At 35.1% G+C, this 27,600-nt stretch overlaps 1 protein-coding gene and 1 pseudogene across 3 annotated transcripts in view; one reads left to right on the top strand and one right to left on the bottom strand.

Annotated features, from left to right (window-relative positions):
- Positions 1–548: 548 nt before the first annotated feature.
- LOC109076885 lies at positions 549–8,330 on the bottom strand (annotated as a pseudogene).
- A 6,212-nt stretch (positions 8,331–14,542) lies between these two features.
- The window catches only part of LOC109068848 (SLIT-ROBO Rho GTPase-activating protein 3), a 79,176-nt gene continuing 66,118 nt past the window's right edge, over positions 14,543–27,600 (top strand). For 2 of the 3 annotated variants that reach the window (XM_042726308.1, XM_042726309.1), the window contains exon 1: positions 14,544–15,117. In XM_042726308.1, the coding sequence (XP_042582242.1) occupies positions 15,051–15,117 (67 nt within the window). In that variant the 5' untranslated portion in view covers positions 14,544–15,050. Of the gene's footprint in view, positions 15,118–27,600 lie in introns of all 3 variants that reach the window. The other variant, XM_042726310.1, reaches the window with a different exon arrangement.

The raw sequence follows: 27,600 nt of genomic DNA on the forward strand, positions 1-27,600 counted from the left end.
GGGCAAGGGCCATAATTGTTTTACAGCTGATGTCCAGGAAAGATCACAGTTAATTGAAAAGGGATATTTTATACATTTAATAACAAAATGGGATTTTAAAAATATTTTCCATTTAGAGAATATAAGAATTGCTAAATTATTTTTAAATGTTGCAGCACATTTGGTCATATGCATAATTTTTGATGTTTTAATTTATAGATTTAACAAGGGATTTTAAAAATATTTTTTCATTTGCATTTTAGAAATCTAAGCCATTAAGAAATATTTAAATCAATTTGTACCATCAAGCTTTAGCGATGTGCTGAAATGAATGTATTGAAAAGAAAGCTGTGGGATGAACAAGCACAACAGAATATTAATAATGAAAAATGAAAGATGTATACAGTAACATAGAAACAGTGTTTCTTCATCCTATTTTCCTCATAGTGAATCATTCTTACTGTGCACCGTGATTAGAATTTCCCAGAAACCGAGGCAGAGCTTTTTCTGAAACTCGATCTCAGTGCTGCGCAAGCTTACATAAATTTGCTGGTGACGTATATAAACATGTAAATAATTTTTATATGCAAAAAATGTGTGAAAACAGTATTAAAGGGTAAACAATGAGATCTACTTTAACAGCTGCTCTGGAAAAGGTTTTTATTTAACTATCTTACCAATAAGATTCCAGTCTAAACTGTTGCTACAGATACAAATATTAATTTAGAAGCATTAAAACAAAGGTATTAAAATGTTTTTTATTACAGCACTGCATGTCTACAAGAACAATAAATAAATAAAATTTTTTTTTTTTAGACTCTGTTGTAATACTCATTACAGAAACAGAGAAAAGAGGCAGTGTGTGTAAAATTCTGTTTCACTCTAGTAGACGAGAACAGGCAGAATTGGTGTATACTTGTACACACTGCGGTAGCAGAGCATTTCAGGATGTCTGTCTGTCATTGTGGGCTAGCTGAGCTAGCGGCAATGGGCCAGCTGTTTCACAGAATGAGCGCATTACTTCCAGGGAAAGACTAGCGCAGGACTGGGAGGGGGAGTTCTTAGAAAAGGCCTCAATAATTACCTTCAGCCTACTGCACCCTGACACTTGCACACTGAGCACATACTCACAATCAATGCAATCTCACCACAACAAACCACAGCCACACACACACGCTCACCAATTAAAAGGAAAGTGAACACTGAAACTATAACAACAGTAGGTTATAGCACAAAAAAAAAAAAAAAAGCCAGAGGTCGCCGGATTTCAAGAAGGAGCTTCTCGGTAGGATTGGCAGGTTTTTAAGTCAGTGCATGCTGGGAACTGGTGGGATGGCAAGGAGACTGGCAGTGTGCCACATGCAGTTTGGTTGAAGGCATTTTTTAATGGGCAACTGCTAATGGTGAAGTCTCTAGCTCTACCTAGTGTGGTGTTATACCAAATGATCGTCCTCATGCCTGTCTTTAGATTACTTCATACTCTCCTTTCTTCTGTAAAATGCAAAATCATGGCCTATAAAATAAAAAGAATAACAGTGTTTAAGAGTATATTATAAATGTAATACTGCTGACTTGGCACCCATAGATAACAGGGTAATAGATTTGACTACTAAGGTAGCCGCAGTTTCAATTACAGGTGTTTTTTTTTTTTTTTTTTTTTGTATGAAATATGGAAAATTACAACAAATAATGGAGTGATGATCCAGCATGACTTGGAAAAAAGCTCACATATATTATATTTGAAATCAGAATTTTAACATGTCAATTTTAATATGAAATTTCCGGGGGGTTGGGGGGGGGGAATAATAATAACTAGTTAAAACATTCCAGGAAAGACAAATGCCCAAGTACATACTTGCTATTGAGCAAGAAATTCCATATTAGTCATGTAATCACACTGTAACATGGACTCTGTCTAGGAACAAACATTCATGGAATGAAAATGTATTACTTTCAAACACTTTCCCACACAGCTGTCAGACACTTGCAAACTTCACTGAAATTAAGGAAACAACAAAACAAATATTTTCATTCACACAAAATAAAATTATACATACTGTAACACACACACACACACAAATATTCATTTACATAAAATTAGTTTTTCTTATATATTCAAAAATGTGTTGTATTTGTGTGTGTGTATATATATATATATATATATATATATATATATATTATATATATATATATATATATATATATAATCTTTAATATAATCTTTATTAAATATTATATTTAGTATTATACATATTACAATTTTATTTAACAGTTTTATTAAATTATTTTAATACATGTAAATAAAAATTCTATATTTTTCTTATTTATATATAAATTAATATGAATAAAATAAATATATTTTATATTTTTACTTATGTATGACTAAATATTCACTACAAAAATCTGTGATTCTTTACTATTTTTAAATACTCCCAAAGATTTTTTCCCCACACATTTGACAGGCATTTGTAGCAAAACTTCACTGAAATGAAGAAAACATCGACAAAACAAAGGCAGGTCATGTTAACAGAAGAACCTGACCTGTTGGTGAGGTCACAGCGGGTTTCCAGATAAAGCAACCCCAGCCTCATCTCCTCTATCAGCTGCTGAATGACTGGAGGATGGTATGGGGCAAGCTCGAGGTAAACCCGCCTGGGCAGACAAAGGCATTTCAAAGCGTAAGAGAGGAAAAGATTGGGTGAAGACATTTTACCAAGTAAACAATCTCGTAAGCCATTAGTCATGAAGAATAGTATGTCTGAGATGGAAAATCTGAAAGCTAATGCTAGGATACAACCCCATTCAATAGAGGTTCTCAATATCTATGAAAGGACAGCATGTGTAATTTCTACGAAAGAAACAAGTCTTGAGTGGACACATAATAAGACACCCAAGGAAATCTGAAACCCTATATAAACCGTTTGACGTTCACGGACTAGAAAAACGACACGTGCAATGCTCTCACATCATTACGAGTTTATCACTCATCTGTTCAGTGAAATGCTTATTAAATTTGTCATTTTAAGGTCATGGAATATGATCACCTTACACAAGACAGGTTTTGCAACTCTCATCACCAAAGGCTAATTGTGTTATTGTGTATGCATGTGTGTGTATGTCTTGGGAGTGATGAGGGTGGGAAGAGTACTGGGAGAATGTTCTAGTCCCTGGAATACTGTTATCTACTGAACTACAGAGAACTGTGCTGCACTCGATTCCCTGATGCATTTAAGATATGCTGGGAAAGCTTCTTAGCGCGATTATACCATACTATTTATACTGCATTCCGCTAAAAGGCCACACACACAGGAATATTCAAAGAGAACCAGTCTCTCTGCCAGACCACATATGATGGTTTTAGACAAACACACACTTCTTAACCTCGCTGAGTTAAGAGCTTCGAGCTCAGAGCCAGAATCAGGCAAATCACAGACAGCCCGTCCAATGCACTGTTGTCTTCAAAACTTTAAGGGAAGAGGTGGGGATGGTTAAAAGGTTACTTGAGACGTTCTCAAACAGGCACGTCAAAGGTTAAAGCACATTTTGAGCATGTCTGCATGTTGGCCTAACCCGAGTATCTCTGTTTGTAAAGTGTCCATGTCCTGACTGAGCAAGTATGGAGGGTTGCCGACTAGAAAGTCAACAGGTTTGCATTTGCTCAGTATCACATCTGCGTCTGGGAATACAAAACACATTTTGTTCTCTTACTGTCACATGTAAAACATATATTTGCACAGAAATTAAAAGCTTGTAAACTAAACAGCAATACTGACCAGATAAGAAAATAATTATAACAAACAAAAATTTACTATTTCAAAAATTCAAAAAAGACGCACCTATAAATACATATATACACACACTCTATCGTTAAATAGTTTGAGGTCAATAGGATTTTTTTTTTTAAACAACTGATATTCAGCAGGAATGCATTCAACAAATACACATTTACAAAAACATCAAAAAAAAATTAACAAAAGGTTTCTATTTCAAAAATTCAACAAAGACGCATGTATGATGGCTTCCAAAAAATATTACGCCACATCTGTTTTAATATTAAAAATAACAAATGTTCCTTGGACATCCATATCAACATATTAGAATGATTTCTGAAGGATCATGTGACACTGAAGACTGGAATAATGGCTATCAAAAATTCAGTTTTGCAGTCACAGAAATAAATACATTTTTTGAAACGTATTAAATGAAAATGTATTTTAAATTGCAAAAATATTTCACAATATTACTGTTTTTACTATATTTTAATCAAATAAATGCAGCACTGGTGTGCATAACAGACTTCTTAAAAGCACTACTCAAAAATTTTGAAAAGCAGGGTAATTAATATATATAGTTTAAACTGTATCAGGTGATATTTATATGTACATACAATAGTAAAATAGCATTTGATTTTCTCATGTATGTATACTGTACTCACACAAACAGTATATGACGTATACAACTGGCTGTCAAAACATATATTAGTGTTAATGACCCATGAATCTCCTGAAAAGCCTCCATTTATGCTTGCTAGCTCAATAAACACAACTCTTGTTACCCAAAACAACACTTACTTTTTAACTAACATTTCTGCAGAAGCACCTGCATTTATGTGGTCAGTGAAGTGCAGCATTTAAAGAGCACACAAGTTCATCTCAGAATCTAATAATAGTAATGTGGGTAGGCCACAGAGAGTTAAAAATCTGATATTTAGCATTCAGGCAGGCTGTTTTTAATGCCATCTAGTGGGAAGAGAGGCAAAAGCTTTAACAGGAAAAGCCCAATAAATCCCTGGAATTAGCAGAACATTTCCATGTCAGTACCTTAGAGGCCCTTTTAGGATTTGGGCTGAGCCGTCTGGCTCGATCCGTCAAAGTCTCGATTATCTACCAGCGCTCAAGTCGCGCTGATGCGAAATCAGTTATGAATGTTATGATAAGGCCCACAATGAATCTCTGAACTCTTTTTAGTTTCTTCACGGATTGTGGGTGGAAATTTTCTGGCATGTATTGGAATATGGACAATGGAACTTATTACTGGCATCTGAAAGCATGATGAAATTTAGCCACAATATTTAGTAAACAAACATACAAGGAGGGTGGGATGTATTTTGAATGAATGACATTCAAGTTTTACAGAATCCGTGGAGCTTTCTGTGGAATTCTGAGCTGTGGATTACGTGCAGGTCTGCTTGTGACTAATGAGCTTTTCACTTTGGCCAGTCATAACAAACAGAGAGAAAATCAAGGAAATGGGACAATCAAAGATGCCAGTCACTCCCTCATGCTACAGTTCCTCTCTATATACTAAACAGAAACCAACAAAGAATCAAAATTACACGTGCATTAAGTCTTGACCTGGATTTAATCTCCCTATGGTATTTCTGCCAAAAAGACACTTTCCCTAAGAAATATTTCCATTCTGTCAGCTTTTGTCAAATGAACCTTAACCTTCGTTTATTCAACTCTGTCAGGCTAGATTCAAGATCAAGACGAACACACAAACAGTCAGCACATTCTGCTTAGAAAGGCTAACTGAATCCAGATGATTAAACAGTTTGGCGATACACTTTGGGGTTTGTGTTCCATCTAAATTCATTATCATTTGGATCTTAAAAATTACATTTCATGGTTCTCCTTGTTAAATTCAATTTCATAACGATTAAATAGGTAATATATCTTGATAGCTTATTCCTGAGAACCATTTTATAACCATTATTAAAGGAAATACTCAATGTGGTGACCCAAATATCATGTTTTTTTCTGTTTGGAGCCACAACTGTCCATGTGAAAGCACAACATCAGCCTGAAGCCTCGAGTTTTAGAATAACACGATATACATTTTTACTATGTGAATAGTCAGAGCTATATATATATATATATATCTGTGTGTGTTTTATTATTTGTTAATATATAATGTTATATTACTTACATTAAAAATTTAAATATACAGTTCATACTCATATTGTGTATCTGCTATATGTTACTGATAGGTTTTCAATAAAAATGCTCTTGTGACATTTGTATGTAAAAGCTGTTAAAAATTAATCACCAGATAACAGTCAGTGACGGAAAATAGGCAAGTTGACCAGAAATGACGTTTGTTGTGTGCTGACCAAAAATGGCCACTTTCGCAGGAAGTCAGTCTCACAATAATAATTAACTGTTATGACTAGTCATTGCTGAGTGGGATTTTCTGTGTCATTTGAATCACTCTTACCCTTAATCACATCTAAATGGTGAACATCTAGTCTGTCCTGCAGACCCAGTCTGGAACAAACAAAAGAGGATAATGACACATTTGGAAGACTCAAAATAATAAATCAACAAGAAATAAAGATCCAAATATAGGAGCTTTATAAAGTCAAAGGTGCTGGTGGTCACCTGTTTGCATTTTCCATTGTAAGACATACTGCTGTCTGGCTTTGATCCAAAGCAAATACCCTGAGCTTAAAGAATCATGGGTACAGATGTTACAGATGACACGTTACATTACTCGGAAGAGCAAGATAAATAGGAAAAAAAAAAAAGACACTGAGTGCAAACCTGTGGAATGCTGCGTAGTAAACTAAGAGAGATGGCTCCAGATCCACAGCCCACCTCCAGACATCGTAAATCAGTCGTGTGAGTCCTCCTGCATCAACCCGAGGTCCTCGAGAACCAGACTAACCAGCTCCTACACACACACAAACCAGCTGGTCCAAATGGAAATAAATGTTTTCAAACACACAGCCCGTGTTTATCCAAAAAGTCACCTCCATTTGAAGTCCACTGTCAGTTTGTTGCAAAATTCGGTCATGTGCTATCTAGTTCACTGAAGTTTTTCACCTCTGTTTCAGGACGAGGTATGACCACGGGAGGCTTCGTCTTCAGGGTCAGGTCTCTGAAGTCCCATTCCTCAATCACATATTGTACAGGCATCCTAAAAAAACACATCGGCGAATGTCAAAGCAATCGATCTTCTAGGTTTTTGCAAATTGTCAGCTTCTTTTTCATGAATCAGCTACAGTACTTTTAACTACATAATATCAGTCCCAAATCTAGAGTAAGATAGTTTTGTTTTGTGAATTTAAGGAAATATTGTATTAAATGTGTTAATTTATTTGTTCAATTGTTTACATTTCATTGTTTCTTAATTAACTTTGTACAATCTTGTGGTAACAATCTTTTATTTAAATTACTGTCAATATTATTTAGGCTAGCATTAACTAACTACCCAACAGCTGTATTTTTAAATACTGTAACTAAAGTATTGTTTATTGCTAGTTCATGCAGAAACTAACCATATCTATTATGGCCTTATTATAAAGTGTTACCAATTTTTTTTTTCTTTCCATTTTTCATTTTATTATTTGCATATATGCATTAATGCAACACTAGTTTTGTCCTTCGCTAGACATAAATAACAAATGATCAGTGGGTGGAAGTTAAAAGTCCTTGGAAATGGCTTAGTGTTAATCTAAAGAGAGTAAATGAATAACAAATAACATTTTGAAGAACTAAATTCAAAACAACTTTAATGAAGTTCTGTGAAGGCCTTCACATGTGTGTGCGGGGTCTTAATCATTAAAACTGTTGTAGTGAAATGTAGTGCCTTGTGAGGCATTTGGAGCATAATTCCCACACTCTTTCTCTCTCCCTGTCAGTCAGGGTGTCTCCGGGTGTCTCTCAGCCTTTTCCTCGGCACACATTCCAGCTTTCAACAAAGACAGACAAGGACAAAGTGTCATGGAAAGGGAAACGGGTATTCCTTTGATTTTGTAAAGAGGAGGGAATGGAAGTGAATTAAAAACTACTTTCTTAAAGTACTTTATTTATTTATTTTAATTCTCGTAAACCATTATTTTACACAAACTAAACACCTGCACACTTATTTTGGTTGTACAATAGATTTTTAGTTGTACTGACAAAACAAGACAATACAAAATCACTGAATACATTCAAATATTTATACATTTAACACTGTCGACATAAGACTAAAACTCACAGTTTTTTCGCCTATTACATGAGATATGATGTACTGGCTTGAGAGAACAAGCACTAAAATGCCGTGCAGTGTGAAGTGTAGAGGCCACAGTCTGATCTGTGATTCTGCAGACTGCTGGAGGAGCAACAGCGCCCTCTGCTGCACTTGACCACAGCCTCACAACACTCTGAAATACAACCAACAACGGCGCATGAAAAAAAAAAATAGACACTTGCACCTTGCCATTGCATTAGTCATACACATGCATATTTCACAGGTTTTGCTTATTTGATTAGAGCGATTGTAATTTAAACCCATAAGGGTTTAGACACTTACTCTGTGTTTTGACACTCCACTGTGTGTGTGTGTGTGTGTGTGTGTGTGTGTGTTGTGTGACACTGTGGTAATTAATCGATTGAGAATCCGTGTGTGTGAATTAATCGATTGAGAATCCAACTTGTCTTGTACATTATCGTTCTGTACTGTAAGCTAATCGAGCTAACAATAAGCGTTGAGCTGCTATAACATTCGTGGAATAGCTGTCCGAAGAAATTATGTAACTTGCATGTTTAAGCCTTTTGATCCAAGTAACACCAGATCCCATTTGCCCCTAATGTCCGAATCGATCTTATGAGTCAGTCGGGTCATTTGAATCAGTTCAACGGGTTGACACAATAATTCATTTTAGAACCGGAGCGGCATTATTTCATTCATTAATTAAATTGACGCTTTTCAGTTTACAATACTCTTTCGTCCTGTGGCCTGGAAACCGGTTATCACTACAGACGCCAATTCTCAACGGTAAAACAAAGAAGAGGAAAAGATAGGCTTCTTTCTAGAAGAGTTAGGATCGACGATAAACAGGTGCTTTTTTGGTCGACACATTTGAAGCACGCATAAATCACATCTGGTACAGCTGTAAGTCACGTTTTATATGAGTTGTTATAATATACCATAAATTACACATATTTCAACAGGACATCTTGCTTTATTAAGATTAAGATTTAATAGGCAAAGGAAACTTGCATGCTAATTTATGAAATAAGGCACACTGACATATTCACGCTCAGACCTGTCCGTTTCGTAGTGAGCTGATAGTAAGTGCATTTGAAGCATAGACTACCAATATTTGTTTGATGGGGCGAAAAAATACTTTAATAAACGACTTGACTGGAATGGATGTCAGGTTCCACTGCAATGACGTAAAAGTATACACGAATCATTTCTTGAACTAGTGCTTTGAAATGAATTATTCAAATGAACCGATTCGTGTACATGAAGCGGACTTCCTGTCACTAGTGCGCATCAGATTTCAAAATAAAAGCCATAATAGAATAATGCGGCAGCCAAACGAAGGGGACAGCCCTTTTCAATGAAAACGCTATGTTTTGTCTATTATGTTTAAGCTACACTCTGTAATTAAATGTCTTAAACTGAATATAATTTTATGCTTTCCCCTCAACTGTGTGATCTGAAATGACCACTAGAGAGCGCAAGTGCATTAAGTTTTAATTACATATCATATGATAAACTTAATTTAGCTCAAATATTCTTACTTAGGGTACAGCAGGTCTAAAGATCCCCCTCGATTTTTTTTTTTTTTGTGTGTGTGTAATATGACAAAAAACAATAGTGATGGAATAATATGATTTTTTAATTACTAGAAACTCCGTGACACATTTTTTGTCCCAAGTGAACCTCTTTTCCTGATTCATTTCACTTACTTTCATAATAACTTCCAGATAACAACTTCTATGTTATTTGGCTATTAGTAATTGTTAATGCACATCTTAGAGCTCAAATTTGATTTCATGCATATTGTTCAGTATTGTGACAACACAAACTTCAAAGACAGAAGTTTTGAAAGGTCTGCAGTCTGAGTTAGAGAACAGAGAGCTGCAGAGATCACGTGAGGAGAGACGGGGGATGGAGGACTGGTGCTGTCAGCCAGATGGGACTGATTGTTATCGTGTGCTGCAGGGGTTGCAGTGTGTGTAGCCTCAGTCTTTTGTGAGCAGCACTACACATGATTTAAACTCTAAGTCCTGTGTTTCCCCTGAAACACTGTCTGTCAGAATGTCTCTCCTTATATGAACACAGAGGGATGAGACAATAAATATAAGATTTAGAGAAGTGTAGAAGTAAAAGGAAGAGGACATGAGAAGGAAAATAAAGGGGGTTAAAGAACATTATCAAAGGAAGGAAAATGATTCAAACTATTAAAAGAAAAAAGTAGCTTTTTAGACACATTTTTTTTGTCCTTGAAGCAAATCTGTGATAATAGCTCACAGTGTGTGTGTAATTAAGGAAAACTGGTAATGTCTGCCTGGAAAAGTAAGACTGCACTGGTTTCATGGCCTGTGATACTCTACAGTTAAACTCAGACAATTAACCAATTCAAAAACTACCACAAATGCTACTCTTTGTCAGACCTAAGTGATCATCATATAGTTAATCATAACCTTAACCAGTGTGCAAAGAATTTTAAAGCAGTTTTTTTTCTCTCTTTTCGTTTTTTAGGTATTTGATGCCAAGGGTCCCAAAATATGATGATTTTCTTGCAAGAGATCCCATTTCTTAAAAAAAGGTATTTATTTTTATGCATTAAAGACCCATTTAAACTATGAGAAAAAGCATGGTATTAAAAAGACAACTTGTTGTTTGCAAAATTAAATAGGCCTGATTGTTTTTATTTTTATATTGTTACTGTACTGGAGCCAAGGCAACATTTTAAATATTATGCATATAAAAATACTGATTTTGTTTTTTCGACCCATATTACACTAATGTAAATTTAATTTGATGAATCCAATTCAGTGTACATTTCTTTGCAATGTATTGTTCCAGAGCTGTTGGCAGCTGTTAAATTTGATAGTCCAAAAAATACATTACATGTTTAAACATTTTGTAAAATCTTGTAAACATACTGTGTTGGTTGTAGCATATCAGTTTGAATATATGCCATATCTGATACTGTGGGCATCACTAACTGCCTCCAACACGTCTCGCGTTCTATCTATCAATCTATCTTCCTCTCCTTCTTCTTTCCCACCTCACATCAATAAGTCATGCAAACGTATCTAATCCACTATAATCATAACTAGATAATCGGCACAATGCAGTATCCTGATAGGGTCTTGTGAGCAGAAAGTGTTTCACATGTACTGTAAACACAATATTGCTTTTTTTTTAGATAAAAAAGCAACAACATGAATATGAATGACCTAACCCATTATTTTATTATTCCTTTTTTTCTAGAGCTTTAGAAAGGAAGAGTTGGAGTTTGAAAAATGACAGTCTGAAATTGGCCAAAGACATTTCCAGAAGCCATTTCCCCATCCTTTAAACTGTCTCCTCCTAATAAAACAAGTGGCAAAACACCAAAAGGAAAAGATAATGTTAGTTCTTTTACATCATTATTTACATTTGTCAATTCCAGAATGTTAAACTGATTTTAAACTGCATAATATTTTTCTCTATCGCAAATGTGACAGAAATAATCTAACCTGGATTCATTTCACAATGACAGGGAATAGCCCACTGTAGATGAGTGCCAGATGTGGATGATAAAAGAATGGGAAGTATTTGCAGGTCATATTTAGGATTTCTAACCTGCTCTTGGCACTGTAGCTCTGATTATATATAGCAACATTTATGTAGGATTTTGTTTCACTGAGTATGTGTTGCAGTGATTATGAGCAGCTGAAGGTAAGATTTCATCTTAATCCTATAATTTCCGTAAAATAAATATGTAGCATCAGATATTGGTCATGCAATCGAAAGAAAACAAAAACTGTATATACAAACATTTTTCCAGCTTCTCAATCTGTCCAAATTTCATTCATCTTCGGGGTGTAATATTCTGGCAGTGGTCCAGACAGCGTCCTCTATGGCACATATATTCTCAGCAGTGACTCATTCTGGTGTTTTGAGCCTCCCGGAGGAAGCTCTCTTTCTCTCTCCGTAATTCTTCAAGCTGAAATACTGAGAAGAACCTCACAATGCTGCTTTGTCCCTCAAAAACACTGAAGTCATAGTTTCCCAGGCTGCTGCCCCCCGAGATGCCTAGAAGTGAAGAAGCGAGAGGAGGGGCACAGAGCTTGGTAAATTGCTTTTGCCATGAAAAAAACAAAACAAAACAGTACAATACATTCTTGTGCCCCTGTAGGCATCTTCATTGCCCCAATATAGCCGATGATGTTCTATAAAATGTTCCTCAGCCTCCTTCACTTTGCTAAATGAATGAAATTCAGAATTTAAGAATTGCTTCCCTTTGAATTCATGTGCATGAATCTGAATTGAATTCTATCTACCTGTTTGTCTGTCTGCCTGTCGTTTTAGCAATCTGCCATTTGTTCTGTCTATCGTTCTAGCTTTGTTGTTGTATATGTCTGTCTGCAGTCTGTTGTCTATTATATATCTATATTTCTGTCTTTCTTTGTCGTACATTCTCGTTATCTGTCCATTCTATCATTTATTCTTTGTCTATGTAACTATCATGTTTTTCTTTCTGTCTCTCTAATTCTAATTCTATCTGTCGTTTGTTATATTGTTCATTCTATCTATTGTTCATTCAGTCTACCTGTCTGTCATTCTAGTTATATATCAGTCTGTTGTTCATTCTATCTATCATTCTGTCAAACTTCAAGGGTTTTGATGTGTTTAAAATACGTTTGTTTGCAGTAATTAAAATTTAGAAACTGATTTAGAATTTAAAAGGCATTTACAATTCAGTTCTGGATGTTTAACAGCCCTGCTTACCATTACTTGGCTTCCTTGATGCTTCACAAAACAAACTTGTGACCAAACGTATGGTGGCATTAATTATGATTTAAGAATCATTCAAAGATCTATAATTAAGTCCACCTGAAGACTGGATATCATAATCATAAAAATTCTGTTTTCAAGCTTGTGAATGTGCACTTTGAAAAGGTCAAGTTATGTATATCAAACACTGCTCAAGACACTCGTGTTGGTTGACTACAGAAACACTTAAGTTTTTTTGCTTGTGTGGGATAGATCAGTAACAATGTTAACAGTATGGTAGTGATATGCAAACTCACTTCTATAAATATACCACAGAGTAATGCAGCACACTGCAGACACTGTGCTGTTTCTGAAAGAAATGACACCATAGTATGTGAGATATAGGTCCTATGTATTTCTCACCATGTGTTTTAGTGAGAATGCTGTGTTAATGTATAAGATAGTTTGGATGCCCATTTAACTATTGATTTTGTCATTGATTCTAATCTCATGATCTTATATTGTTTTGCAGTGTCACTCAGACCACAAACCATTTCACTAAGAGCTTTTCTTCTGCACTGCAAGATTGCAGATAAAATGACATGATGACAGAGCTATGATGTGGGTCTCTAAAACCACAGGTTTAAACACCTCACTAACAGGAACTGTCAGGCCACCATCTCAGTTCTCAGAACATCAAATCTTTGAACATATCTGACACCTGAATGAACAGAGCTCGTGTTTTGGACATCCTAAATTCATCTTGAGCACTCAAGGTTTTAGATGCAAAACAAATTGGATGTTAAATTACTACACATTTTAACACATCCTGCCATATTATGCAAATCAAACTAATTATGAAACACCCACAGAATAAAAAAAAACTGAGTGTGAATTGAACATCTGTGCTGTTTCTTATTTCCTTTGAAACAAGATTGTATGCAACCATCATATATTCATCCTTAGTTTTTAGACCTCACATTTTCCTCATGAATTACAGGACAGGAATGAATGTGTGTGACATGGTTTAGAAATGTGGTTTGAGCCTCCATTCCCAGTTTTCCAGGTAACTACCACCCTTATAACCATGTTCCTGACATAACTGACAAATGCAATGCTATGTAGTGATACTGACCTAGAGACTGACTAATATCTTTTCCATTCATGTGTGTGTGTTTGTGATGCATCTCATTATGCATTTTGATTGGTCAGTTGCAGTATCCAAATGACATTTCTGAATGACCATCATCCAGCAACTGTTTCCAGTATGGTTGTTGTTACATTAAATCTCTCTGTGGACTCTAAGGTATATCGGTATTGTCGATGCAATTACATTTTTCTTACTAACTGCATAAATAGGATAAAATAGGTTCTAAACAGGTTGAGTTTAGTGTTCCTCATTCCTCTCACATAGTAAAATATGTATTTATTTGTTTGGTAAGTAGTAAGATTAATGCACAGTCTGCCTAGTTATTGCAAAATAAACCTCCTTCAGGGTTATACAGGATCACCCTGACATGGTTTATTTAGCAAATGTGATATTTGTGGCAGTGATGCATGTATGTACTAAAAGGTAATCGTGTCAAGTGTTGGTCTGGGTCTTCACAGCCTTATGTAATCTGTTGTGTGTAGCCCATAACTCCATATTTTAATTAATAGCTATGAGAAATGGGGCAAAAAAACAAACACATAGAGGAAAATGATACCTTGAGCTAAACACATTGGCTTTAAAGAATGGAAGTGTAAACGAAACGCCCTGTGTGAGAGTGTGTGTGTTTGTGTGTGTGCCTTGGGAGGGGTGCATATGGAACTGATTGGATTGGTTAGGGAGTGAATTCGACAATAGGAGGAGTCTCATACGACGCTTGGGCGCTATTCTGTTCTTTGCTTTGCCGCTGAGATTCTAATGCAACGGAGCCCAATCAAGCTCAGATAATGCCATCTCCCAACTCTTCCTTCTAGAGCACGCGGACCTGAGGACCACATAAACGGCATGGGCACAGACGCAACGCCGCATCGTTCATACTGAAACCTCTTCTTGTAGAATTGTATTTTCTTCACTCACTTCAGATGGCAGATCTTGAGCAAGGAGGAGCAGCCTCTCCCCGAGCCCAGCAGCTCTTCTGAACGCGAGGGATCGGATCTGAGAAAGCGCTGGTGTGCCCGGGGTGCTTCCAGCTGCCCTCTTGCTTCTTCTTTCCGAAGGGGAAAGTATCAGGATTACCAGCAGATGTAAATTGAAGGACACTTCTGATAGGCACTGGTGAGGAAGAAAGGGGGGGAAAGCTGCAGACTGTGAGAGTCGGGAGCTCGCGCGCAAGGCTCAACATATCACTGGATTCTACATTTATACCTCAAGAAAAATGTCATCTCATACGAAGATCAAGAAGGACAAGGAGATCATTGCGGAGTATGAAACGCAAGTGAAAGGTTTGTATGCTTGCCTTTTAATGAATCGATCTGAGGAGTTTACATGAACATCACTTCACTTGGCCCGTAGCGAGATACGTAGATGTTTATATCGATTTGATTCATAACCTGCTTCTCTAAATAAACAAAGATGACTTAGTTTTGCACGACTGTATGCAACATTAAGTCGCTGTAACGTTTATTAATTAAAATTAGTAGCTATTTTATGTCTCCAGTACTCATGCATTTTTTTAAATTGAACTAGTGTCTATTTATTAAACCATAAACCTACTTATTCATTATATGCTAGTTGCCACTGTTGGTAGGCTACTTTCTTCATCACATAGGCTACTAGTACTTATTCTTTAGCTAGCTACTAGACATAACTATCCCGACAGTGATATGTAACTAGTCCATTGTTACTGGTAACACATTTTTGCATCTTTGATTCTGACATCAACTATGCACTTCCAACTAGTAGGCTACTGTATGTTTTTCCATTTGTTGTGCTGTCAATCATGCTAGTAACTATATTTTTAGTATTTGTGTATTTATTACTAACTACCCCAATAGTTAGCAGTATTGATTTTGCTAGTACTTATTTATTATGCACTTGCTAGACACTAGTGAAAACTCCATTTGTAGCATTTTCTGACTGGTCATTACATAAGTGATGAGATAAGTAATGTCACTAGTAGCAGTTGGCGTAGATACTTGTCTCATAAACAGGACAACAATAATGGTTTGGCATTTGTACATCAAAACCTGATTGTGTCTCATTCTGGCTTCTTACCCCAGTCTTTGATTTTTTGTGTTTGTTTGGCTGCAGTTGTATTGTACAATAGTTGGGTGGGATGTCCTTGCTGCTTTGTAGCCATCTGTCCCTTCCTCATGTCAAAAATGTGTCCAACAATAACAACATTAGTAACTTTGATTCTGTTGACACAGGGTGCCGTGCAGCCACAGGAATGGTTTGATATATTCAAATGTGTTTTATTGCAGTGACTCATGCTCTGTTGCACATAAATTCCACCTATTAATGGTCTGCACATTAAGTGTTTGTGCACACATGTTGTGTTTTGGTGGAAACGAGAAGCTTGGGTGAGGGTTTTTGTTGCTGGGTAGAATGGTGTATTGTAGTGTCATGCTCTCTGCACAGATGGGTGGAACTTCAAGGCGACCAGCGAGCTTGGTTAATTCTTCTCCTTTGTTTACAGTTTACCGGACTTTTTTTGGCAGATCTTGTGTTGAGGGGAAATAAACATAGATCTATATAGTCACTATGTATGTAAAGACAAGTATTCTAGTGATCAAGTGAGGATGTTTTAGTTGGTGGTCTGTTAATGTGAACAAGATGCACAGATGTTATATATTGTACACCTCTGTTTACAAGATACTTTCCCCCTCAATGGACCTGAATGACAGTTGGTGTTTTACTAAATGTGTTCATTCACAAAGCATTTTAGTGTCTGTATTGTATATTTGTTGTTTGTCAGACATTGCTTAATTGCAATGTTTAGAAACTAACTAGGTTTAGTCTGAAAGGGCATTGCAAAAGCAGTTCATTCATTGATTGGCTACTTGACAATGATGGTGAAGGTTCAAAGGACTCTGGCCATTGAAACTAATGCCTGGATTATTTGTAAACCCCAGAGAAAGGGTGAATAATAACTGAGAAAGTCATTAATTATTAATGGTTAACAGTACAAACACTTAACTAGTCGCATCCATTTAAAATGAGTTTGCTTGCAGCAGAGTGGGGTTTGGTAATTTCTCCCAGTTTGCTTTATTAATATTCAGTGTTTAAAACTGGCCGTCCTGAATTGCTGGGATTAAGTGTAATGTGATGCACACTGAATCTGGTGGGATTTACAAAGTCTGTTCCTCTACTCAAGGAACCCTTCACACTAAACGTCTCCGATGTGATTCTCGCTTGAGTAGCTTTTGTTAAAAGAGAGTCTTGCCCCTCAATGTTTCAGAAGGCCACATGGCTCTAAAGCACAGAGGGGCCCGTCCCATACTTTGGATTTACATAACTGTTGTGATCTATAATACTGCCACTCTTTTTCTGAACAAATGCCATTAACATTAAAATGTGGACCAGCCCTTCCCCCGACTGGAAATAAATTGTACCAAAGAATTTAGAAAATGCCAGAATATGTATAAATCCAGCTGGACTTGCTAACATTAGTTTGTAGTAATATATTTTAATTTAATAGTAATGATGATGGTGATAATAATTATGATAATTATTATAAAACAATATAATTAAATACATTATATATTTCTTTATTAAATAATTGTTCATAATAAACATTTTTAATATATTATAATTTATTTTATAATACATTATTACTATTATTATTATTCATGAAATGCTCAATTTTATAGATTATTTCTCATGAAGTATTTCATTTCGTTCCAAGTATTAGTTTTTATTAATGTATTTGGTTTTGGTAACACATGTAGTTTGGGGATCTTTAAATTCAGAAGGTCACAGACCATAGTCAGTCTTTGTCAAGTCCAGATCTGGTGGTTACACAAGGGAGATGTAGTCTGGAATAGTAATGAGCTTTATCCTCAATCATTAGCCTTTTGAGCAGCAAGCTACGAATGACACAGAGTGGCTTGGTAATGCCAGATGGACTCCCATGACACAGACTAATGTTGGGGCTCTGTTAGCTAGTGGCGACCCTTTGATATCCTGTAACCACAGTAATTTGCCATAGCAGATTTACTGGATAAAAAAAACAATAGCAATATAATCTTGATGTGGTCAACTTGCTAATGTTATATTGATACATTTCTTTGTAACAATCAGTAAAGTCTTTGGTGCAAATGAGACTATACATTTCCATATATCCAAATCACCATTTTCACTAATAAAACTAAATTCAAAACAATAGTGACATATTCAGATGGTGCCATTTGTCAACTCTGGTGCCATTAAGACTAACTGCCCTACTGTCTAGCACCTCTCTGTTGATGTAAACCCTGGAGAATGGTGGTGAAATAAAAAATGTTAAGTGGAAATTCAGAGACGTGAGCTGCATATATAATCATCACAGAACATTTCACCTACATAGCGTATGAAAAGGAGTTTTAGAACAGCTAAGCAACTTTTAAAAGTATTGTGAATAATTGAAGGCACAATGAATTATGTAAGAATGAAGATTGAAAAGATGAAAGGTAAAGCAAAATCAAGTACAAAAAGAATGAGAAAAAAAAGAAAGAGGTGGAGTTGTTTAAACTTTGTGGGTGAATGTTTTAGAATATTACTCCATTGCTCCTGTCTTTAGTGTCACATGATCCTTTAGAAATCATTCTAGTAATAATTGAACCCCAATGGCTGATTGAAAAGTTCCGCTTTGCCTCACCAAAATAAATAGCATTTATTAATAGCATAGTTATTGTAAATGGTATAATTAGATTTTTTTTATTTTATTTTATTAATCCAGATTAGTGAATAAGACTGAAATGTATCACATGAGTGAGCAAATTATAACAGAATTTAATTTTTTTTTGCAACAGATCTCTTAAGAGAAGCCTGTGTAACCCCAAGGGGTGCAAATATTAACGACACATTTCAGTGTTCTTTCGTGATGTCATATCGGTAATGATATTCAGTCCAATTATAGTCCTCATCAATGCATAATACACAGTAAAATCACCATGTGAATAACAGAATAGTAATCACCAAATCATCCTGATAACTTCCGTTTCTAGCATATGAATCCCACCAGGTAGCAATAACTCACACTGTGACAGAAGTGATTTAAATCTGCATTTCATTACAAGCTTCCTGAAATGGCCCTAAAGAGACCCAACCATTGCAAACCAATCACTGCGCAAAAAAATAGCATACTATGCATGCTGGTGAAATCCCCTGTTAAGATGATAAACAATCCTTATGAGCAGCTGAGAGTAAATTAGCATAAACCTGCCCACTCCCTGCTCATGCATGTTTTCCACATGGAACCTTGCTTAATTAAACAGAAGCATTGCGCCCCTGACACATGCACAATTTACAGGAGCCTTTCAAACTGTCAAGATGAGTACAGAAGAGGGTCCTAATGCAAATGCGCTAAATGTGCTATGTACATGTATTCGACAATCAAATTATTTCACTCATCCAGACCAAATTTCACACACTAGTAAAATAAGTTTAGACCCAATGAAATAAAAACACACTAAATAGTTCTAATATTAATAATTGTGTTGACAAAGCTCTTTGAAAGAATAACTCTTCGCAAAATTAAAATTATTCCCCGTTATTTTAGGCTGTTGTTCCAACTCTGTATGGTTTTCTTTCTTCACAAAGAGATGATAGGACAGAATGTCCGAGGTTCTAGCTTTTCTTGGAAAGTGGATGGTGATTTGTACTTCTAAGCCCCAAAATGGACAAAAAGCAGTGAAAAAACATCAGGAAAATAGTCAATAGCCTTCACACACACTATAATACAAGTCTTCCAAAGCCATATAAGAGCTTTCTGTGTGGAATGTATTTGCTGAAAACCTTTCATCCTAAAATCATATTCATGTTTGTAGACAATTGGAGCCTTGAGATACTTCACGCCAGATTCAACATCCGTGACTTCAAATGCTATTGGTTCTCATGTGTCTGGTGACCACAAAGAACCAATGTGCACAAGTTAACAGTCCCTGGTTGGTCTATTTTATTGTGTGAAAAAAAGAGCAGCTTGGACATTTTGCTAAACACTTACTTTTGTAATACATAGAAAAGAAAATCATACTGATTTGGAATGACAGTTTTGACTATTTTGCTCCTTGTAAAATCTCTTAGAAGATTTACTTTGGGTGATTTATAAAGCAGAGATATAAAATTAGTAAGAAGTGAAAATGTTATAATGATTGCAAATATATAGTGTTTACTATACTGCAGAATTTAAATTTTTCATGTTTTTACATGGCACAGTTTTTTAGTCATACTGTAGCTAATTCTTATTCTTATTTTTTTTACCCTTAAGTTTATTGATCGATAAAGATTTTTTTTTTTTTTTTTTTAAACCTTATAGTCTAGTTTAGTCTAGCAAGACATAAAACAATATTATGGAATTTAATTATGTAAGAAAATTATATTCTGAAATGCACGTTAATAAAACTGGTTTCTTGTGTATGCGGAAAATTCTTTGCAACAAGTTCTACCAGTTTTTTGTTTAATGTTATCTCTTTGTCTGAGGTTTTCTCAGACTTCTTTTTGTTCTGGTCATTCAAAAGAACTCAATTTGAAAGAAAATGGGGTATGTGCTCAAAAAAAAAAAAAAAAAAAAAACAGGTTTAACTTGATGAAACAGTTTTATCTTGACATAAGTTTCTTGCTTGTTACCCTCTTTACTAAGGAAACAAAATGAAAGATTTGCCCGCCAACTTCCCAGTGTTGTGTTTCCTCAGGTGTTAGATTCTTTCTGGAGTTGAAAATGCATGTTGTTGAATTACTAGTTGACAGTTTGCACTTAATAAGCTATGTATGATATGTTATGGCAGGATGCTCAAACAATGTGAGATATGACACAGTAGTCAAAGATTGACTGATAGTTTCTCTGAATAGTATGACTGTGCTTTAAAGGGGATCGTTGAATGCTACGGAAATACAAGAAAAACTTTAGACAGACTAGTACATCTAGGCTTATTATTGTAACACAACTGGGAAACATCAGTGCCTGAGTGTCTTTTTTTCGTTCCCTTTTGTTTTAGATTATTTTCCTCATATGAAGCTTGTAAATCGGTCTACCTGCTACAGAGCTTAGTTGGAGACCCCACTGACCATACATCACACAGCAGGAATGTAAATGACAGGTTAATGTGGTCCAGGCCGAGTGACCGGCAGTGATTCATGGTCCTACCACACACAAACACACTCACAGATGAAAACACCACTCAACAGTTTGTGCAGGACTGCTTAGTGCCGCACAGTTTTGTGACTCATAGAATGCCCTTCCCATTCACTCTCAATGCATGCAGACAGCGACTATTGCCATAGCAACTAATATTCAATCAAAGCCTTTTGCAAGGATGTCCACTGGACAGAAACAACACTAACTGGTTTATGTATGTTTTTTTTTTTAATGACTTTCATTTTGTAACCTAATTTAGTTTCACATGATAGGCTGATTCATAATATAAAAAAAAATCATATTTTTTAAATAGTTACTATCTACAATTATATCATTCAATATGATATTTCTTATCTATTTAATAATAATAAAATAAATAATAATAGTGTAATAAAATAAATAATAAATGTTAGAAACTTTTTTAGGTTAACTGACAAAAATATATTGTTAAAGTATTTAATTATTCTTATTATGTATGGGTAGTTAGTGCAAAGTTGATATGTCCGGCTGCAATTTTTAAAACAATTTTTCTTTGATAATTGTTATTTATCACAGCTTTTATGACCTTTGAATTGGGGGGCTTTGGGATATTTGTACTTCAAAATTCATTCGTCACACTGCAGGAGCAATTAAAATGACCTAGCGAAGACAAAAAAGGTCATTAAAATGTTGAAAAGGGATTTTTGCAAATTATAGCTAACCCAACATCTTGATATGGATTTAAAAAAGGACATAAACACATTATGGATCAACTACTCACAAGTTTTTTTTTTTTGTTTTTTTTTAGAAATTGTCTGAGACCCTTAATTTCTGATCAGCTGGTTGCTAATGAATGAATAGTTTTAAGACCCAGCGGATGAGCGCCGGGTTAAGGGCCCCAGAAGGACCAGGGGGCTGTGCACCTCACCTCCGTCCAAGCTGTTCAGCTGCCACACAGCTTTATTTGCATTTAAATAGAGAGGCTCCAAGTGGAGAAATAGCTGGGGCTGTAGAATTAGACTTTTTAGTCTTTCCCCTCACGCAGAGGAGCGAAGGATGGGGAGGGTGGATGAGGACTGTTTCCTGCTTGTCCTCTCTCCTTTTCAGTCTTGTCATAATCAGAATGTCTGTACAAGGGAGTGTGTTATGTAATGGGTCAGGGTTTGGCAGTGAGGGTCTGCCAGCTTCCCATTGCCTCTTTCAGAAGCGGGTCAGGACAGTCCAAATGCTTCCTGTTACACCCCAGGACAGGACCTTATTAGTAGGGTTTTATTTTGCATATGTCTCAGTCACTATATTTGAAATCGAATACTGAATACTGTATAGTAGGTACTACATTTGGTTTGAAACTGGGTTCGTGACTGTTAAAAAAGTTGCTCTATATGTGTGTAGAATTTGAATGGCATGGAGATAAACTAGTTTTAAGAGTTTGGACTATTGACATATGTAGTCCAGTGCATTTAAAAAAAACATATACTGTACATACAAAGTGAAAAACCATGGTTTGCTTTTGTTTTGGTACCTTTCACGTTTTATCTAAAACAGTTGATACTACATTAATAGATGTGGTATGGAAAGAAAAAAGTGTTTAAAATTGCAAATAACTGCACAGCAATGTCTGTTCACAACCAGGCTTAAAAAAAAATGGACATTTGTGTTGACTTTGCTATCAAAAGTACTACTTTAAAAATGCTACTTAGAAAACACAGTGTGCAATTATGCAATTCTAGTAGTGGACATTTGCCAACACATCTTAGTATCTTTCAAAGATTTGCACATTGTGTTAACCTTGTAAACACTCCAACTCCAAAAAGTTGCATAAAGCAATCCAAAATGAAACTGTAAATTTTCAGACAGTTCTTGCCATTTTTGTGTTCAACATGCATCAGATGGTTGGGTACAGACTGTGGGTGGTCTGTGGGTGTGCTGTCTGAGTCTGAGTCTGGCATGACCATATTCAGGCCTTCTTTTCATAATAATTAAGCTCAAGCATTAATAAATGCATTAATAAAGCTCAAGCCTCATGACAAGGAACTCAAATTGAACTTTTTTTTTCTCTCCCCCATTTCCTTCCTTTATTACTCCTTTAAAACACTGATCATGGTATTATATGTTAGTCATGTGATCTCAGCTTTGTTTTTAGGTCTTTTTGGTTTCTCCTTCTGTCATTTTCCATGAGTTTCCTCCTCTGTGATCTGAGTAAAGGGGAGAGCAGGTGGTTTGTGTTTTTTGGCAGGGGTCCTTGGCGCCAGGCGGTGTTCTAAAACCTCAGCAGTGGCTGGGGCTCAGTATCTCCATGGTTCCAGATGATCATTGATAAGCTCTACACAGCCTGAAGGTAGATATAATGGAACTAAGATGCTAATTGTTTAAATTGTGTTAGTTTATAGCTGACTAAAGGACTGGAGAAAAAACATAGTTGTCAGTTGAGTCATTTGAGTTTGCATATTAATAAACTAGCTTGTTTGCAGAGGTTTTGTGGGCTTCTTTCTTATTATGATTACTCGTAAGGGATGTGTTTCAACACCTTTAGGCTTTGGTTTATGTTTAGTTAGTTTTCCTGTGACAAAAAAAAAAAAAAAAAAAAAAGGTTTCTTAATGTCATACTGAACTTCTTTCAGACTGCTTACAGTCACTATTCAGACACCTACTGACTCTATCGACACTATTGACTTACTGCAGTCTGGATGATCTTCAGAATGAAGAAAGCCAATTGCAGGGATTGTCTGTCTTCTTCAAGGCCATCTATAGCTTCCAGCTGAAATCATTACAGGCAGATGACCTTGGAGAAAGTTCTTGGAGCAAAGCTTATCTAGAGCCTCAAAATATTTTTTATATTGTATGACAACTCACTATACTTTTATTCTTAGGTTTCCTTTGAATTAACACTTTGGTACTGCAAAAAAGTACATAGTAGAGCTCATTTCATCAAGTGTACATTGATAGTGGGCATAATTAATAAATTATGGTAAACAGCAGGAAATGCATTATTTATTTCAGTGTATTTAATGCTGAAGGAACAGATCACAGGAAAAATCACCCCAAATATCTAAATGTACTGATTTCCATTAGTGTTCGATAGAGGAAAATATGATCAAATTAAATTCATACAAAATGAGGATATTTAGCAAAATGTCCAAGCTGAGTTTTTGTTAAAGAGAAAGGCAATTCATACTGTGAAAAATTTCCCATAGAAGTACTTTATAAGTCTTATGACATTTATAAGGCCTATAGAAAAAATCTTGTGTAATGAATGGCAAGCAGCATGTATGCATCATTAATTGGAGCTCGTTAATGTCAACTAAAGCAGAGTTGCATGTCATGGCACTTAAAACTGGCTGATGCCCAGTGTTGCTGATGCTCATTTTAATTACAGCTTTCCTCTTTCTCCTCAGTTGCATTATTGACTGGACTGCTTTAGTTTTTAAATGTATCTATCGACCAACATGGCAGCACATTTTAGTTTAATTTCATTGCCGAATTTTTTTGTCAAGCTCATTTAGTAAGGCAATTTGTGAATTGACCTCTTTGTTCCTCTTGAATGTTGAAAATAAAAAGCCAGGCTGATGCAGCTATGAAGCTATTTTTACATTGCAGCTTTCTGGAATCTCTGAGGTGGTCTGTATTCTGAAGAACAAATTAATTGTATCCTGAATCATTCCATTGTGGTGAAATTGCCCCACTGTGCTAAACTGCCTGTTAGCAGCATATATCATGCTACATATGCATTCTGTCCTAGTCCAGACCCTATTGTAGTGAATGATTAAAACTAGACCGTCTCAGTCCAGGTCCCTATTATAGTGATATATGATTAAACTAGACCGTCTCAGCTGGGATATATGCTTCAGGTGCTAGTGAATTTGCATTTAATTTATTTTGGGTTGTTGACATCTAATTAGGCATGTTATGAGGGCAACTGGTTCATGTTGACATCTGCATCATTTGATGTATTGTTTTTATATTTATTATAATTTTAATATTAGTAATTGTAACAAAAAATATAAAAAATAATTAATATCTTATTTAACTTTGTTTTTCTGTCTACCACCCACCAGTTGAAAACCATTCACTTACACTGGTACCAAAAGCAAAGAGGCGTTTCTAGTTACTAGGACCATAATCAGTCTAATATTATACTTATATATATCTTATATATATCATTATGTATATCATGTGTCTTTTTTCATCACATTTTCTCTATTGTTTTACATGACATGATTTTTTGGCATCTCTAAATCAGGGTTATTAGTTAACTAAAACTAAAAATCATTAAAAAGAATTATTATTACTTTAAATAAAATAAAATTAAACATTAATTGACATAAAATAATATATATATATATATATATATATATATATATATATATATATATATATATATATATATATATATATATATATATATGTATGTATATTTACATTTATTTCAGCTAATTGCCATTTGAAACAAAAATAAAATAAAAATAAATAAAAAATATATATTTTTTTTACAAATGATAAAAACAAACATGAAAATGGATAATCTAAAAATAAAACTGGTTCAAAATAATAAAATCAGGATCTAGATTTGTGTGGACAGCCAATGTTATTCATGTTCTTTGTCTTTACCCAGATGCTCTTAACCAGCAACTGACATAATTGCAAATGAGCACTGCAATTTTGACATTTTGTATAGCCAGAGGGAAAAAGGATAAAAATTGATGCCACACAAGAGGTAGCCAGGAACAAAAGTGGTTAGATGATTGTCTTGTCATGTTGCCTTGTGTAAATGTGCACGTGTCAACATCTCGGCGCTCCTCCATCTCTCCTCAGACCTTTTCCCGGGAGAATTCCCCTTGCGTTGCCGTAGAGACAATGTGCAGTCATTTTTCTCTGTGAGTGGGACTGGCATGGAGACAGATGTGATTGAAGGCCCAGCTCTAAAAGGGACATGTCTCGAGTTCTCTAAAGAAGCCAGATCATATAACGTAGACACACAATGCTGATGGTAATACTTCAGCTAGGGAGGAGAAATCAATGCGTTAAATAGATGGGAAGCTGGTGTGTTTGTGTGCGTGCGTTTCTGTGTGTGTTCATGTATTTAGTGTGTGTTTTGGATTTGTCTGCTTGGACAAAAAGGACAGAATTACATTATCCTCATCCTGGACAGCGATATTGCTGCAGTATTGTCTCATGTACCCAATTTCAGTTAATTGATGTCCCAGGCTCTCTGCATCAGCCGTGGAGTGCAGATGTTAAATAGACTTTCCATGTGGAGTTAGGAAGACAAATGCATGCCACACATTCATGTTCTGAATCTAATGATTGTGTGAGATTAATTGGGTTTGATCAGGAATTATAAAAATTAAGTGAGTGTGTATGGTGTGTATGTGTGTTTATCTTTTGCTGCTGATGATGACAATAATTTTGAATTAACTTCCAATATTTTCTCAACATTTTATTTTTGCCACCATCTATCAATTTAATATTACTGTTAAATATAATCTTTGTAACACTTTAGTTTAAGGATCAATTCTCACTATTAACTTGCTTATAAGCATGCATATTAGTAGCATATTGGCTGTTTATTGTTACTTATAGAGCACATATTAATGCCTTATTCTGCATGACCATATTTTAGATCCCTTAATCAAACCTTAACTTAACAACAAACTTACTAATTATAAATAATAAGCAGCAAATTAGGAGTTTATTGAGGCAAAAGTCATAGTAAATAAGTGAGAATTGGTCCCCAAACTAAAAGTTTTTTAGTTTTTCATACTTAAAAAAGGAATTATGTTTTCATGTTGTGTTGCCTGATTTTACTTGTATGATTTTATTACTTTTTGTTTATTTAGACAAAATAGTATATAATTGTATTAGCAGCCATTTATCTGTTATGAAAAGTATTATTGGTTTATTAATCATATAAGCCAAAATTGTAATGCCTGTACATCTTGAATATATTCAATGTTCTCTAGAAACATACCGTTCAAAAGTTTGGTGTCAGAAAGATTATTGTTAATTATTGATTATTGTTAATGAATACTATTCAGCAAGGGTGCATTACATTGATCATAAATGACAGTAAAGTCATATATAATATTACAAAAGATTTCTAATTCAAATTGATGCTGAACTTTTGAACTGTCTACTCAACAAAGAATCTGAAAATATATCATAGTTTCCACAAAAATACTTTTTTCAACATTGATTACAGTAAGAAATGTTTCTTGAGCACCAAATCAACATATTAGAATGATTTCTGAAGGGTCATGTGACACTAGTAAAGACTGGAGTAATGATTTTGAAAATTCAGCTATGACATCACAAGAATAAATTTTAAAATTCTATTCAGATATTTTCACAATTTTACAGACTTTCACGAGACTTCTTTTAAAACATTTAAAGTCTTACCGACCCCAAATATTTGAATGATACTGTAGATGCTCTGATTATGATGGTGAATATATAAACATTAGCTTTCACATTAGCTTTTTTGTGTTGTACTTGTGTTTCTGATTCTGTACTTCATGATAACAGGATAGTTATGATCTAGCTGTCTGCCCTCATATAACCACCCATCAAAGGTTGTTTGCTCTGAAGAATTATGCCACATAAATGATCCAAGGCATTATGGGGCAAATGGCATCATATAAATGCCATCATGGCAGCCAAATATAATGTATAT

Source organism: Cyprinus carpio, chromosome B6 (assembly GCF_018340385.1).
Source record: "Cyprinus carpio isolate SPL01 chromosome B6, ASM1834038v1, whole genome shotgun sequence".
NCBI classification, from domain to species: Eukaryota; Metazoa; Chordata; class Actinopteri; order Cypriniformes; family Cyprinidae; genus Cyprinus; species Cyprinus carpio.